General features: G+C 42.0%; 1 protein-coding gene across 1 annotated transcript in view; it reads right to left on the bottom strand.

Moving 5' to 3' along the window:
- The window catches only part of DTD1 (D-aminoacyl-tRNA deacylase 1), a 642,381-nt gene that overhangs the window by 502,546 nt on the left and 123,676 nt on the right, over positions 1-16,159 (bottom strand). The window contains exon 3 of the mRNA XM_085611774.1: positions 3,282-3,517. Within this exon, the coding sequence (XP_085467900.1) occupies positions 3,282-3,517 (236 nt within the window). The remainder of the gene's footprint in view (positions 1-3,281; positions 3,518-16,159) is intronic.

The raw sequence follows: 16,159 nt of genomic DNA, 5'->3' as shown, positions 1-16,159 counted from the left end.
CGAGGCACAGCAGCAATCTTGAGATTTGCTTTTCCAAGGTTCGCAATTCATTACAGGTGTGGAAAAAATACTACAGTTGACATTTCTAGAGAAAAACAAACGGGCTATGGCAGCTGTTTCAGACTGCCGAAACGTTCTGCCAATTTTATTTTATTTTTAAATTGAGGGATTACAGATCAAATTACCGGTTACCTGCGGTTTAAGGATTTAAAGCTACCATGATAATTAAAAAGAGGTACGTCTACAGTGTGAGGGCAAATTTACAAACAGGAAGAATGAATGCAACAAAAGAGGTCTTGTGGGGCAAAAGCAAACCATGGCTTATGTGCATTTCTTGGTTTTTTCTCCTGCAGATCCCCATGTTCAATTTTTGTACTTTAAGAGGTTAAAGTGATTAGGGATGCAACTCGCCTAAATTTGATACAGAGGTTTGGAACAGTCATGCCAGCAGAGTTTTGGTAATGCACATTTAATAATAGAACGTTTTAGTTTCCAATTGGAAATCTTGAACATCCCCCAGCAACAAGAAGAACGTGTGCCACCTGACCAAATTAGTAAAGCTACACAAAATAAACGCAATACCAGGTACTCAACCCACGGAGTTACGTTAAATCCTCCTAGCTAACACTGTGGTAGTAAAGGAGTTTGCCAACAAGAGTTCCTAAACTATACTTTTCTATTAAGTAGAAAGCGTGGAGCAGTCTCCAGTTGAGGCCAATGCCATAAAGTACTTGTGCATAGTAACTGGGGGTGGAAGATCAGGAGCTGGGGAAAAAATTACTGTGACCAACGTCACAGCGGACCTATTTGTCATAGAGTGGTTAAAATTGGAGCGGAGCAGATAGTTCAGGTGGAAACCCAACGTAATAAATAATCAAGTAGAAAATTGTTAAATGTAACCAGAATCACACAGTGCAGTCAAGCCAGGGTATAAAATGGAGCTCTGTTCCAGCGGAAGCCACTTAAGAGGAAAGAGATGCTTGGGCCACCTGGTTACCATAGAGGACGGCATCGCCGCTCCTTGCACTGACATAAAAGAAGGACGAAGTGTGCGCTCTAGTTTATATGGGAGTACTTCGGCCACTTCAGAATAACAGTTGTAAGGGAGTGTCCGACAACTGTTTTAAATAATTTGGTAAACTGAAGACTTCAGTAAGGACATTTCTAAAATGTAAGATATGCATTTTAATACTTTCTGTACTGTGACTATTAATAGTGCAAAGTGTCAACCTCTGAAGGAGCACTTCCCTATGTGCCATTTAATAGAAGGTTCGGTACTGTAAGAAACAAAAGGGAGACTCAAATGAGCGGCACAACTGGTGAAAGACGGTGCAACAAAGTTATTGCATCCCTTCAAAGTTGCCCAACCCCCTCCTTCCCACTCCTTCCAGCTCCTCTGGTAAGCTATGTGGAGGCAATGTGGTGGGTATTATGAAAGGAGCACCCCAGTCTTACGCTGTGTTGCCAGCTGCGATGTGCTGCAATGGTTCCCGTACGTCCTTGCTCTGCAGCCATGCGTGATGGAATCAGCCGCTATGTCACATCTCTGTGCTGCAGTTCCAATATAGATGGAGACTTGCGCACCATCCAGTAATGCTGCTTTCCAAGTGGACCAAGACCTTTAATCGTCGTCCCCCAAAGCAGAGCATGACGAAAGCTCCACATGGCCGCCCCTCTAGTGTAAAAAAAAAAACACAAGCAGTGACAGTGGGAGGTGGTGGTGTGGAGACGGCACCGGGGGTGATTGAGGGAACTGCGAGCAGCGACGGGCAACACTAGCATGAAAGCATAAGAGTGGCCGACTTTGAAGCTTGGAGGTGTTCTCCTCTGGTGGGCTAATAAAAAAGAAGAAATGGCGTGAAGCGGCTCAAGCTGAACAAAGGAAATGCCTGAAGCCTTCAGCTGACCGTGAACCGATAAAAACAACTACACTCAACCTAAAATAATAATTTGTGCTTGAAACGAACATAAATGGCCACAAATGAAAGCCTACAAGTAATAGTGCCAGTAGCCATGGGCGGTAACAACGCACTAAGAGGAGGTACAAATATAAGGGATTGACCACAGAAAAGCAAGGAGTTTTGAAGGGCACACAAAGGAATGAATGAAAAGCGATGGGCGTGGCCTAAGCCTACAGAGGAGATACAGCATGTCTCTCGAGACAGCGCATGCGTTACCTAGGCTCGACCCAAAAAGGCAGGATTACATTGTATCACATTGCAATAACAATTTAAAAATGGCCATGTCTACTCAGTTTCCTCTTTGCAAAAAACAATAAAAGAGTGGCACGCCTTTTTAAAAGTCACCCACATTAATGTTTAAAGACTTATATTAACCTGCAATCATATGCAATGTGTCATAGTTTTATGCAAGCAACTATCCTGTTGTCATTTCTCCAATTTATGTGTAATAGCACCACTCAGGATTCTTTCTACTCACTGGAAAATATAGATCGCAAATCATAGGATAATCTGTGGTGCAAGAAAGCTAGCAAAGGATGCAGCTCACCGGAGGATTACCGAAGATTCCCATCTTTGGGACAGTTACTAAACAAACCAGTATTCCTATGATAAAGGTGAGAAGACATCATGAATTTGTATTCAACCAAGAGATCAACACTTACCGCATTTAACTCCCTAGTCAGAATATATTAAACCTGAAACATGCTTCCCCTTATAGAATATGACTAACATTTTTATTGCAGTATGCTGTGTGTTCATTAGTCTCACTTTTCCCCCCCATGATGGTCATACCTTATCTTACGTTACTGACACCTTTTAAGTGTGGCTTTCAGTTCCTATGACTCTAATTATAAGGGTCAATTTCAAATATTTGTGCTGGCTGTTTTGTAAAATGCTCCCAGGAGGTTGATGTATTAAATATATGTATTGTTGAATTAGTAGGAACCACTTCCTAAATTACTTATCTTCTGTAATCAGATGGTATTGATCTTGTGTACACTGCATCATTTATGACGGTGGTTCCAGGAAGTGGGCACCAGCACTGATTTTTCATCAATAAACATTGACTGAGATCAAGAGAGAAAAGGAAGAAGGGAAGAGAAAAACAGCAAAAACAATGACAAAGGGAGAAAGCAGAGAACATCCAGGAGACAGATAAAGAGACAGGAAATGTAGAGTGGTGTAAGAAAGAGTCATGGGATGGAGAATCAAGACAACGCAATCCCATCAGCGGTACAGTGCATCTTAAGAAAAACTTGCGCTTATTTATTCATTTTTGTTAATAAATTAAGACCTGCTCATGTAGCCAGGCTACCATACCTTTAACAAGTTCGGGCTTGTAGGCTTTACGTAGTTGCTCAACAATGTCATTGTAGAAAGGCTCAGCCTGTTCGGAAGGCATTGCCATGTGAAAGTCTGGCTTATTCCCCTTCAAGATGCACTGAAGCGTAAACTGGCTAATGCAAAGCACCTCGTACTGTTTGTCCATCACGCTTTTACACCATGCCTTCCCGCCTTCATCTTCAAACAAACGCAGGTTTAAAACTTTCCGAACCCTGTGGAGAAAATTAGTGGAAAAAAGCTTCAAAATGCTTTTAAAAGGAAATAAAAGACAATGATCTGAGTACTACAGGAATGAAAATGTCAAACAAACAAGTCAGTGAATAGTGGTACCAACACAGAAAAAACATGATAAACCAATATCAGGAGTCTAAGTTTAAGACGTTTTAGTCCAATTGTGTATTTAATTCCACAGAGATGTGCTTAATAACAAACACTTTCAAACATACATCTTTCATAAGGTATGGTTAGTAAAATATGTCATCATTTCCCAGCAATAAAGAACCCCCTCAAATTCCATTTTGGACCAGTGCTTTCGTACTTGAAATTACCAGGTGCGTGGATACTGGGCCAATAAACTACCATCCACCAAGAGCAGAAGGGAGGCTCATCACAGCACCCTCTCAAACCCATTCAACACCCGCACAGCAACATGGTGAGGTCTGTACGCTCATATTTACCACCAGAGCAGACCAGGCAATAAAGGGACTGACTTGCGTAATTGCAGAAAACCGGTGATGAAATATTTGCCAGATTTATTCATTATGGCCCTAGTATCTCCCCCCCAGCTTCTGAGCAGCTCGTACTGAACCACAAGAATGAAATGTACATTGTAAGTTGTATAAGCTGCTATATTCTTCATTTTTTAAAAAAAATAACTGAACTTCATTTATATATATATGCATACATCGAATACAGAGAATTCTATCAATGAATGCAAAGTTGAAAGGAATTACTTTGCACAACTTAAGGACAATTAACTTGTTTTCCATTAGAAGCACTGCAAACATCCTTTGAATCAATGTGTGCTGGTATATAGAATGAACAATTGTCTCCCTTCCACACCACTTACCACTAAAACAATATTAATGAATAAACCCCTCATACAACCTGATTCACCCAACGGAGTCTGTCTGTTAAATTGCACTATAGAAAAGTACCCTCCTGAGGCTGTAAATTGGCTTGCTAAGAACTTTTAAAAAACAAATCAAACAAATTAAAAAAAACATTTTTGGAAGATATAGTCCATAGAGAGGTTGGTGGAATATTAACAAAAAAGAGCTCTTGACTCTTGGGTGGTTTAAGCTGAAATATTGTAATATACCAGTCAACTCACCCCCACTTGGAGGGCGTCACCCTCTTGACAATGATATTCACCCTCTTAATAAACAACATGCCTGTGCAAACTTCAATAGGAAAACCCTATTTGCAAAGCTGTAAGACCCTCCTAAAGTAGTTTGTCCTTAACTTTACTGGGATCACCCGCCCTTGATGCAGTTCAAGGACCACAATTACTGACACATTGGAGGATTATGTGCAGCACTTGAGAGCATTTCCTCTGTCACCCTTGGGTAGAGCTTATGGGAGTCTTTGTGTGTTTGTAAAATTGCGTGCGGATTCAGAATGCAGAATATGGATCTACACTTCAATTGGCTTGTGTACACGTATATAATGCTATTGCTTTTGAAACGATTTTAATATGATTTGTTAAAGTGCCTTTTCCTGGTTTATGCTAACTAAGCACATCTTGTTCAAAATGGATGTCTCACTCTGTACGTTCACTGTTTATTTTTCTGGTACAAAGAGTTAAGTAAAGTCATGTTTGTTTATTTCTGAATGACGTTCTCGAATGAAAACATTCCCAATATGGGCTAAGCAATGTTTCAACTGCTCGAAGTCACTTTCACTGCATGCTGTATTGCATTCATTCACAATAGTTCATTGCTGTATTTGTAACTAGTTTGTTCTGCCATCTAAGGATCACTTCAGCCCTTCTAGCTGAATCAATATTCATGTAGTGAGATAGTGACTAGGTGATAATGTAGTATGCCACTATAATTTTCTGTGCTCTGATTTGTTAAATCTGTATATATCTTTTGCTCACACCTTAATGATTTTGCATAAATTATTATTTTCCTAATCCTATTGAAGAAAACTGTACATAAACCCCTCAAATTTGTGGGGAACCACAGACCCCTTGAGGCATTTCTGCTGCTACTAGGGATGAAGTCCGATTTCCTCTTGATTTTGCTGCTCATTTAGGACTTAAAATACATTTTGACTTTGCCTATTTTTCTTTCTTGCCCTATTATTTAAAGTCTTCATGGCAAGATTGTATTGCAACTGTTTTTGCAACTTCTGTATTGTATCTTATGAAATTTTCTAACAAATGTTCCTAAATGTTCTAATTTTGCCTTAGAACTTACTTATTGAGCCTGCCCTAATTTAATTGACTGAATTATGATATGCTATGTGGTGCCTTATCTCGGAGACACATTGCCTAATGAAAATAAGGTTTAACACTTTCTCCGTTTCATCCATCTGTAGGCATGTTGTTCAAGTGTCTTTTTGGGCTTTACGATTTTAGGGCTTCCCCGTGCCACAAGCTGCTGTACTTAAAATGACCTCCCTCTTGAGTTCTTGATGTCCTCCAGAAATCCCCAAACTGTGTCCATGAGGATTTTTTCAAAGTCTTGATGCGGTACTCAATGCCCTTTTCTAGAGTGGCAAGGCATCGAGGATGTCAGTGCTCATCTCAGGGAGATCACTGTTTGAGGCAGGCATCACACTGCCCCACACAAGGGACTTCTACTGGATGTCCCCCTTCTGGTGGTGGTGAATGACTGGCTGTATGTCCCACAAGAGAAACCTTCGATTCAGAATGACAAACTAGCAACTCTCTCTAATGAAGAGGACATCTTGTATGTAAATCATACCAAAAGCTTAATTAAGGATATAGGTATCCCAGGACGTATAAAAGACAACCAAATTGAGATGGGGAAGCCAATTTCAGGGAATAAAATCATAGAAGCCATATACATAAGGTATTTTCATCTACCTTTGTTAAATATAGTCTGCCTGCTCTGATGAGCTGGAAATAAGCTAATATTCAGATTTTCAGAATAAGAACAAAAACATTTTCCCAGGGGCCACAAAGTTTGGTCTGTGATGAGATAGGGGCCGCATTGATGTCAGCCAACAATAATGTTGTTCTTGTATGACAACTGACCTGTCTCTTAGTTCACTATTGGCACTGATGTCAGTGTGTGTGTGGGGGGGGGGGGGGGGGGTGGAATGCTTCTAAATTCATATTTGAAAACGATCTCTTTAAAAAATACTTCTCAATGCATGGATATCTGATGTACTTGGGTGAAATGGTTTTGCATGTTATTTACATACAAATTATCTGAATTTTGAGAGACCTTATCATATTTTTACACTTTTGCTGCCAATGGCTTTGAAAGTGAAGGCGTTCCTAAAGTTATGTGGTGCAGGACAACCTAGTTACTGCCTTTCTTTAACTTCAATTAGCCTTTAAATGTAAGCATGCATGTTTATTTAACATATTTTTAATGTTAGTAAATGTCTAGTATTTGTAAAGCGCGGACAATTACTCAAGGGCGTCAAGGTGCTGGGGGCTGTCAGGAAGATTAAGCAAGCTATTACCCAGAGTCACATGGATCTGGGCTGATCTGCCGCCGGGGATTGAACCGTGAGCCCAGGGGTTCCGGAGTCAGCCGCCCTGGCCGCTGCGCCACACCTCTTCCCACTTGCTGAGTCAAATGAACAGCAGCCCACGCATACGGCCTCATGGCCATTCTTTGAGTATCGCTGTTATAGACCAATCTCATTGATCAATGGTGATTTGAAAATCTATGCAAGAACATTAGCTAAAACGCTTAATAAGAGAAATAGACTAAAAACGTAAGGAAATTAAGATACGTGCCGGTAAGTGTAGCGGTTCGTCCTAAAATGCACACATATAGTCAAAAGAAATTGAGAAGAAATGATTGTAAGTGTGTAAAGAAGTTTGGAAAAGAGGCAAACTACTCAAAAGTAGATAGAGGTCAGAGGTATTTACTACCATGAAACATAGATTCAGAAGAGCAACAATTGTGATATCACTGTGTTGGATAAACAGTATAATCTAAGTTTTTAATACAGTAGTCAGCTATAAAGGAAAGGAGGAGAAGGAGAATATTGTCTGTTCGAACAAGGCAGCTTAACATTACCACTTCTGTTGATAGTATATCTCCTAATTTCTGGACCTGTCTAACTCTCCTCCATTCTCCTACTTTCTTTTACAATAGATCAACATGTGAAATGTATACTTTTTAACGTTATCAAATGGAATCTATCCATACGATTAATTGTGAGAAAATTATGTTATATATATATATATATATTCACTGAAAAAACCATAGGTTTCACACATGTTATAGTTAGCGGAAATTTTACTGATAAAAAACCAATGAAATTGCCCCGTTATAGTTAGTGCTGGCAACTATAACTCACGCGACCGCAATCCTCTGCTGATGCTAATACTGTATTTAGACACTTATTTGCCCATGTCTTCTTCCATACATTTTTAGCTATACATATATTACAAATATTTTTTTTTATAAAGACACATATGTCATCAGCAGAAGATTGCGGTCGCGTGAGTTATAGTTGCCAGCACTAACTATAACGGGGCAATTTCATTGGTTTTTTATCAGTAAAATTTCCGCTAACTAGAACATGTGTGAAACCTATGGTTTTTTCAGTGAATTTGCAAGGTTTTTTAAATGCTAATTCCTAACTATAACGTGTGTGAAACCTATGGTTTTTTCAGTGAATTTGTACGGTTTTTTAAATGCTAAGTTACTTTACGCCATTCGAGGCGTGCGCGCCCACTTAACGCAGTGCGTTCCGTGCACGGTTTTTATCAACTTTAATAAGCCCTGTACATTTGGTGGCCTTCGGCCACCAAAAGCACAGGGGGTGGGGTCAATGTGGATAGTGTTTTTTTTATTTCGATTTTATAATTTCATGTTGCCAAAATATAGTTTTTTTACTGATGTAATAAGCCCTGTAAATTTGGTGGCCTACGGCCACCAAAAGCACAGGGGGTGGGGTAAGTGTGGATAGTGTTTTTTTTATTTCTATTTTTTACCGTACGCTTACTGTAAGCGTACGGTAAGCGTACTCGGCGAAATTGCCGAAAAAAAAATAAAACCGTTTTTGCTCTGGGGGATGTTTGGGGACTCCCTCAACATGACTATGTGGGAGGGAGTTGTCAAAACAGCCCCGTAACATGTTTTTGGGCATCATGTTTGATAAATAACACTCAGTGCGAGAGACAAAATGGCGGACGCCGCTTCCTGGTTTCGGCCGATTCGAATGTTTACTAAGATCTAAGAGCCAATCAGAATCGCGCTCGCGCACGCCACCGTACGCGTACGGTAAGCGTACGGTAAGCGTACCGTAAGCGGGCTCAGATATATATATTGATTTAAAGGCTATTTTCTCAGAATCTACTGAACAGATTTACACCAAACCTACAAAAGGCACTTCCTTGACATAGGGACTACCTCTCTGCCAAATTTCTAGTAATTCTGTTCAGCCGTTCGGGCTGTAGCTCTGTCTAAAAGTCCTATGGAAAAATGCATGGGAAAAACGCGTTTTGGACCCCCTTTTATCTCAGCCCCCGCTTGACGAATCCCCCCGAGACTTTCAGGGTAGGAGCGGAGCGTAGCGCCCCACCTATTTTGAGAAATTCGCGAGGATTCATCGACCGGCGCCAAAGTTATTCAAAATAGAATGTTGCGGATTTCCTATGGAAAAGGGGTCCTAACTATAACTACCTACTGGCGACCGCCAGTAGGTAATATATATATATATCTATTCACTGAAAAAAACATAGGTTTCAGGGGTGTTATAGTTAGCTGGACTTTTCACTCGTACAAAACCATTGAAATTCCCCCGTTATAGTTAGTTCAGCTAACTATAACTCGCGCGCCCACAATGCACTTCTGATGACGTCACGTATTACATCATTCATGACATGGTCAGTGACATCACTCATGACATCACTGATGACATCTCAAATGACATCATTGATGACATCACTGATGACATCTTCCAGTGAATGTGTGTTTTTCTGAAAATTACATATGTTTTATATATGTATATCTCAAGGTCGATGGAAGAATAAATGGGCATATAAGTGTCTAAATGGCGATTTGTTTTTGAAAAATAGATTGTATAACTGACTGATTAAGTGTATCTTAGTGAATACATGGCTTAGTGAGTAATGTTTAAATATGTAAATATCTGTATCAGTCTCTCACTTTGTGTATAAGTGGCTGCATGGGTTGGTGAGTAGCTACATGAGTGTCTATATAGGGTTATTAGTTGTTTTTTGGAGTATCAGTATGAGTGTCTGAGTGTCTGTATGGTTCGGTGGGGGGTATTACGCAGTGCATAGGTGCATGAATGAGTGACTCACTGTTTGTATGTGTTGAAGACAGCATGTGTGCAGGACTGTATGGGTGGATGAGTGTGTGCATGGGTGTGTTAGTGAGTGAATGACTGTCTCAATAGTGTCTTTATGAGTAACTACATATGTTTTAAACTAGTATATGTGACTATTGGTGTATATAAGTGAGTATATGTGAGAGTGAGAGATTGGAAGAGTTCCTGTATGAATATGTATCTATAAGAAAGGAGACAAATCACAACCAGGTAATTATAGGCCCATAAGCCTAATTGACACCATCCAAAAGGTGATAGGTAGGGTGGTTGTCAACAGACTTTTGGACTGGGCTGAGGAAAATAACGCCTTATCACCATTTCAAGCAGGCTTCCAAAAATCTGTAAGCACAATGGATCAGGTCTTTCGTTTTTCCCTTCTACAATGGAAAACCGTGCTACTAAGGAAGGGTAGCCTGTACGCAGTCTTTGTAAATTTGCGGGCCGCCTTCAACCTCGTTCCAAGGCCCAAACTGTGGCAAGTGTTGAAGAACCTGGGCATCCCTGAAGAACTTTTAACGATGTTAATGAGGCTCCATGAGGCAAATTACGCGAAGATTCAGTGGGGAGGGCATAGTAAGGTAACCTCTGACTTTCCAGTGAAGCGTGGGGTACGACAAGGATGTTCTATGGCCCCCACACTGTTTACACTGTATATCAATGGAGTTGTTTCCCGCATGTTGGCAGAGAATGTTGATGCCCCGTTACTGGCTGGTACCAAGATACCGATTTTAATGTTCGCCGACGACACTCTGGTTTTATCCAAGACTCCAAGTGGTCTACAACACGCTCTAATAATCTTTGATCAATTTTGTAAGGACCACGGACTAGAAATTAATGTGTCTAAGACTAAGTCAATGGTTTTTAACCCTCCTCGTGGCCGTAAACCCCATATTGTTATGAATGACCGCCCATTAGAGATTGTCAATGCTTTTCCATATTTGGGAATCCACATATCAAACGATTTAAGTTGGACCAAACATATAGATACTGCAAGTATAAAGCATAGGCAAATAGTTGGTGCACTTGGTTCTGAGCACAGAAAATCCCTAACAAAACCAGTAAAACCTGTGCTCCAGGTATATGAGGCCCAAGCTTTAGGATCATCACTTTATGGTGCAGAGTTATGGGGCTATGAGAACCTAGGGAAACTACAAACTTCGGAAAATAAGTTTTTTCGACTTATCACAAGTCTTCCCAAGAGCACCCCCCTGCTGCCATTAAGGTATGATCTAGGCAGAAAGGCATTAATTGACTTAGCAAGATTAAGACCTATTATGTATTGGCGTAGACTTTGGACTACACCCGAACTCTTACACTATGCGGAAGGATTTAAGGATATAATCAATGCAGATGAGTACCACAAAATAGGATGGCTAAATGAACTAAGGAAAATGCTGGGCAAACTAGGCCTCTACATGTTATGGGAAAATCCGGAGGAGGTCACTTTTCCAACAAAGTCTAAACTTAAAGAGATCTATTGGGAGAAGGTGTCAGAACGGACTTGGAATGAAATCAACCAAGAGATTATGGCTGGAAAATTTCTGCAAGCAAAGTTCCTCCCATGTCTAGAACCATACTGTGACACTATCACTAGCCCAAGGGATAGGAAGTTGCTTATCCAGATTAGAGCAGGTTCTCTCCCTCTTAAATCCCTAACAGGTAGGTGGGGAGGCCCCTCAAATAGTTCTTGCCCATCCTGTGGAGCACATGACGAAACAATCGGTCACTTTTTATTTGCATGTAAATCCTATGTAGAGCCAAGACGTATCTGGCTTACTCCCATGTGTAAGAACTTGGGTACGACCAGCAGTGTAGTGGCATTAAGAATTATTTGTACTAGTTCTTCATTGTTTATACTAATAGCCACTTCTAAATTTCTTGGCTGGTCATGGTCCATTAGACAAAAGTTTTTAGATAAATGAATGAACTGGAGGTCATTAATCAGAGATTTTTTATCTGCAAATTTTTTGTGACAATGCTTGTGATAAATTTTTTATTACATTTTTCCTAACTCTTTTTCAACCGATTTAAATGTTTTATAACAGTTTTTTAATGTTGTTTGTAAAGCTTTTATGAGTTTATTCTCGAATAAAGCAATTTTAAATTTGAATAAGTATGTCAAGTCAAGTCAAAAAGCTTTATTTCGATAAGAATTATCATAAAAGCATATACAAGAAAAGCATGATAAAAATAGGAGTTCTTTAGGGAACAAATTTTACAGCAGATTCCTGATAGTAGCTTAATGGCTGGTTTAAAAAGACATATTAAAAATACAAATTTAAAACTGATTTAAAAAGACATATAAAAAAAAAACAATTCATTATATCAACTAGTGCAGTTATTAAGTTTGTTTCTGATAATCCAGGACCAGCCCAGGAATTTTGCCACAGCACAAACTAACACCAAACTTGTGTCAGAGCGAAGAATACGTAAGGCAACTTGATAGTTCGAAATGCCCAGGAGACGACAGGCAGGGGCTAACCATCGTTTTCTTGGATTACTATACACTGGGCATTCAAACATAATGTGCGCTGTACTTTCTACTTTTTCGGGGCATATCGGGCAAGTGGCAGGGGTCTGATAGGGAGGCTTCCATTTGCTAGTAAATTCGCGAGTAGGGAGGGTCTCAAGTCTGAATTGAAAATACAATGCTCTGTCCCTAGGTTTTGATATAAACTCAAGGAAGGGCTCAAAGTTAACTGTCTGCTTGAAGGTATAATAAGCTTCAGTTAGTCTTCCAGGATTTGAGCTACTAAGATCCCGATTGTCAATCCAAGCCCAATAGGCTTTTTTGAGATCGACCTTGCTCACAGGGGCTCCGTGTTCCCAAAGGTCGTTGAGACCAAGCTGGGTAAGAGATTTTTTAATGTTACGTAGCCAGATTATTTTTTGGGAGCCAGATGTATTCATTATTTCTCGCAGGCCCTCAGTATATTTTTTCAACTCCGGGGTACGCCATAAGCGAGCCCAAAATAACAGGGGGCGTAGCCTAGCGATGTCTTTAAATGAACGCCTACCCAAGTCACTAAAAAAAGGTTTCAAAGGAGTACCCCTGGGCATTGATACTAGTTCTCTTAGGAATTTATTCTCGGACAAAGTAAGTTCATCTGTGTTTTCGAACCCCCACAGTTCGGCTCCATACATAGCCGAACCTAATGCTTTGGCCTGATAGATCATTAATGCGGGAGTAATTGGCTTGCTCCTCGAGGAGCGATGTTCTTTAGCAATTGCCCCCGCAGCCCGCTTATGATTAAGCAGCATTTTATGGATGTGGGGCTTCCAGCTCATATTGTCAGAGATCCTAATACCTAGATAGTCAAATAATTTGACATATTCTAGGGGGACTCCATCAGAAAAAATAGATACACTAGATGATTTACGAGATTTAAAAGAGAGGAGCTTAGTTTTAGATGTGTTAATGACCAAACCTCTCATTGAGCAAAACAAGTAAAATCTGTCTAAAAGCTTCTGTAACCCTGCTGGTGTCTTAGACAATAGCAGGGTATCGTCAGCAAATAAAAGAGTGGGGACTTTTTCCCCCGCCAAAACAGGTGCGTCCGCCGGGACTTCTAGCAGAAATTTCACCACTCCGTTCACAAAAAGGGAAAAAAGAGTGGGCGCTAGTACACAGCCCTGGCGGACTCCTCTACTGACTGGGATCTTATCAGTACGCTGTGCTTGACTACCCCATCTCACCCTGGCAAAATTCCCCTCATGAAGGCGTACCAGGAGGTTGAGGATATAAGGCGGAAGACCCAAATCATAAAGGACAGACCATAGACGGTCACGGGGGACCAGGTCGAAGGCCGACTTCAGATCGATAAAGGCTAGGTGGAGATTGCCCTTACCAATCTGAACAGTTTTCCAGTATAACAATAGGAGCCTAAAGACCTGGTCAATCGTGCCCGTGAATGGCCTGAACCCAGCCTGATAGTGTGATAAGATGTCATTGTCAGTGACCCATAATAGAATTCGCTCCAGCAGGACCCTGCCAACCACCTTCTGACTAACGTCAATAAGGCTTATTGGCCGGTAGTTAGCAGGGTCCTCCCTGGAGCCCTTCTTAAATATGGGTATAACCTCCGCCCCCCTCCAAGACTCGGGGATGGGTAGTCCCTTAAGAAGGGCATTAAGTAGGATGGTAAAATAGACAGCCCAAGATTTGGGGTCAGAGCGGAACAAGTCTCCAGGTAGGCCATCTGGGCCTGCAGCTTTAGCTGGGACCAATCTATTGATAGCAGACATGACTTCTGTTTCAGTAAAGGGATCATTGTCAGGCGGGGTTAGGTCTGTGGAAACAATAGCAGAAAAAGCACCGGTACTTTGTGCACTGTCATCCGAGTAAAGTGTCGAAAAATGGATAAACCACTCGTAGTTGGTAATATGGTTAGGAATTGTATCAGGTTCTTGACCTTGGGAGAATCTACAAAGGTTCCAAAATGTGGTCCCATCCCTTGCTAGGCTGGCATCTTTTAAGGCCAGCCAGTGAGATTCTTCCCATGTACGCTTTGCGTTGTCTACAGCCTTCCTATATGTAGACCTAGCATTCTTGATTAGGATGCAATCCTTGGTTTTAATAGCAGATACAAGCGTTTTTCTGCTCGGTCTGCACTCAGAATTGAACCAAGAACCGGGTGTTTTGTGTTTGTGGGAGTTGTTAGAGGAAAGAGATATAAAAAGAGACCCAATTGACTCAATGGTGTCTGCATGGATAGACACGGCCCTTGATTTCTCGTTGTACAAAAGGAGGTGGTGATGGACGGAGCATCAGAACCAATCAAACACTCACACCCAGTCAACAGATCTGGGTTTGATCCATCACCGTTCTTTAGCCCACTCTGCCACCCCAGTTCAGACATGGCCATATGCAAATCAGTCTGACCCTGTGCCTCATGGGAACAGTCCAGCCCGAACTACCAAGCCATGCCTTCCCTGGACCGGAAACAAGCTTCCTAGGACCGGTTTCTGGCATTTCAGCCGTCTTCAGCCAGGCTTGCTTGAATCCAGTGGCAAAGTGAGCAAGGGACTCACGTCTGAGCATACCCTGCCAACTTATGGCGAACAAAGTGGTACAAAAGGAGGTGGTGATGGACGGAGCATCAGAACCAATCAAACACTCACACCCAGTCAACAGATCTGGGTTTGATCCATCACCGTTCTTTAGCCCACTCTGCCACCCCAGTTCAGACATGGCCATATGCAAATCAGTCTGACCCTGTGCCTCATGGGAACAGTCCAGCCCGAACTACCAAGCCATGCCTTCCCTGGACCGGAAACAAGCTTCCTAGGACCGGTTTCTGGCATTTCAGCCGTCTTCAGCCAGGCTTGCTTGAATCCAGTGGCAAAGTGAGCAAGGGACTCACGTCTGAGCATACCCTGCCAACTTATGGCGAACAAAGTGGTACAAAAGGAGGTGGTGATGGACGGAGCATCAGAACCAATCAAACACTCACACCCAGTCAACAGATCTGGGTTTGATCCATCACCGTTCTTTAGCCCACTCTGCCACCCCAGTTCAGACATGGCCATATGCAAATCAGTCTGACCCTGTGCCTCATGGGAACAGTCCAGCCCGAACTACCAAGCCATGCCTTCCCTGGACCGGAAACAAGCTTCCTAGGACCGGTTTCTGGCATTTCAGCCGTCTTCAGCCAGGCTTGCTTGAATCCAGTGGCAAAGTGAGCAAGGGACTCACGTCTGAGCATACCCTGCCAACTTATGGCGAACAAAGTGGTACAAAAGGAGGTGGTGATGGACGGAGCATCAGAACCAATCAAACACTCACACCCAGTCAACAGATCTGGGTTTGATCCATCACCGTTCTTTAGCCCACTCTGCCACCCCAGTTCAGACATGGCCATATGCAAATTAGTCTGACCCTGTGCCTCATGGGAACAGTCCAGCCCGAACTACCAAGCCATGCCTTCCCTGGACCGGAAACAAGCTTCCTAGGACCGGTTTCTGGCATTTCAGCCGTCTTCAGCCAGGCTTGCTTGAATCCAGTGGCAAAGTGAGCAAGGGACTCACGTCTGAGCATACCCTGCCAACTTATGGCGAACAAAGTGGTACAAAAGGAGGTGGTGATGGACGGAGCATCAGAACCAATCAAACACTCACACCCAGTCAACAGATCTGGGTTTGATCCATCACCGTTCTTTAGCCCACTCTGCCACCCCAGTTCAGACATGGCCATATGCAAATCAGTCTGACCCTGTGCCTCATGGGAACAGTCCAGCCCGAACTACCAAGCCATGCCTTCCCTGGACCGGAAACAAGCTTCCTAGGACCGGTTTCTGGCATTTCAGCCGTCTTCAGCCAGGCTTGCTTGAATCCAGTGGCAA

This window comes from Triturus cristatus, chromosome 6, assembly GCF_964204655.1.
Source record: "Triturus cristatus chromosome 6, aTriCri1.1, whole genome shotgun sequence".
NCBI classification, from domain to species: Eukaryota; Metazoa; Chordata; class Amphibia; order Caudata; family Salamandridae; genus Triturus; species Triturus cristatus.
The sequence above is the reverse complement of the archived record's forward strand: the minus strand, read 5'-3'. Positions and strand labels throughout refer to the sequence as shown.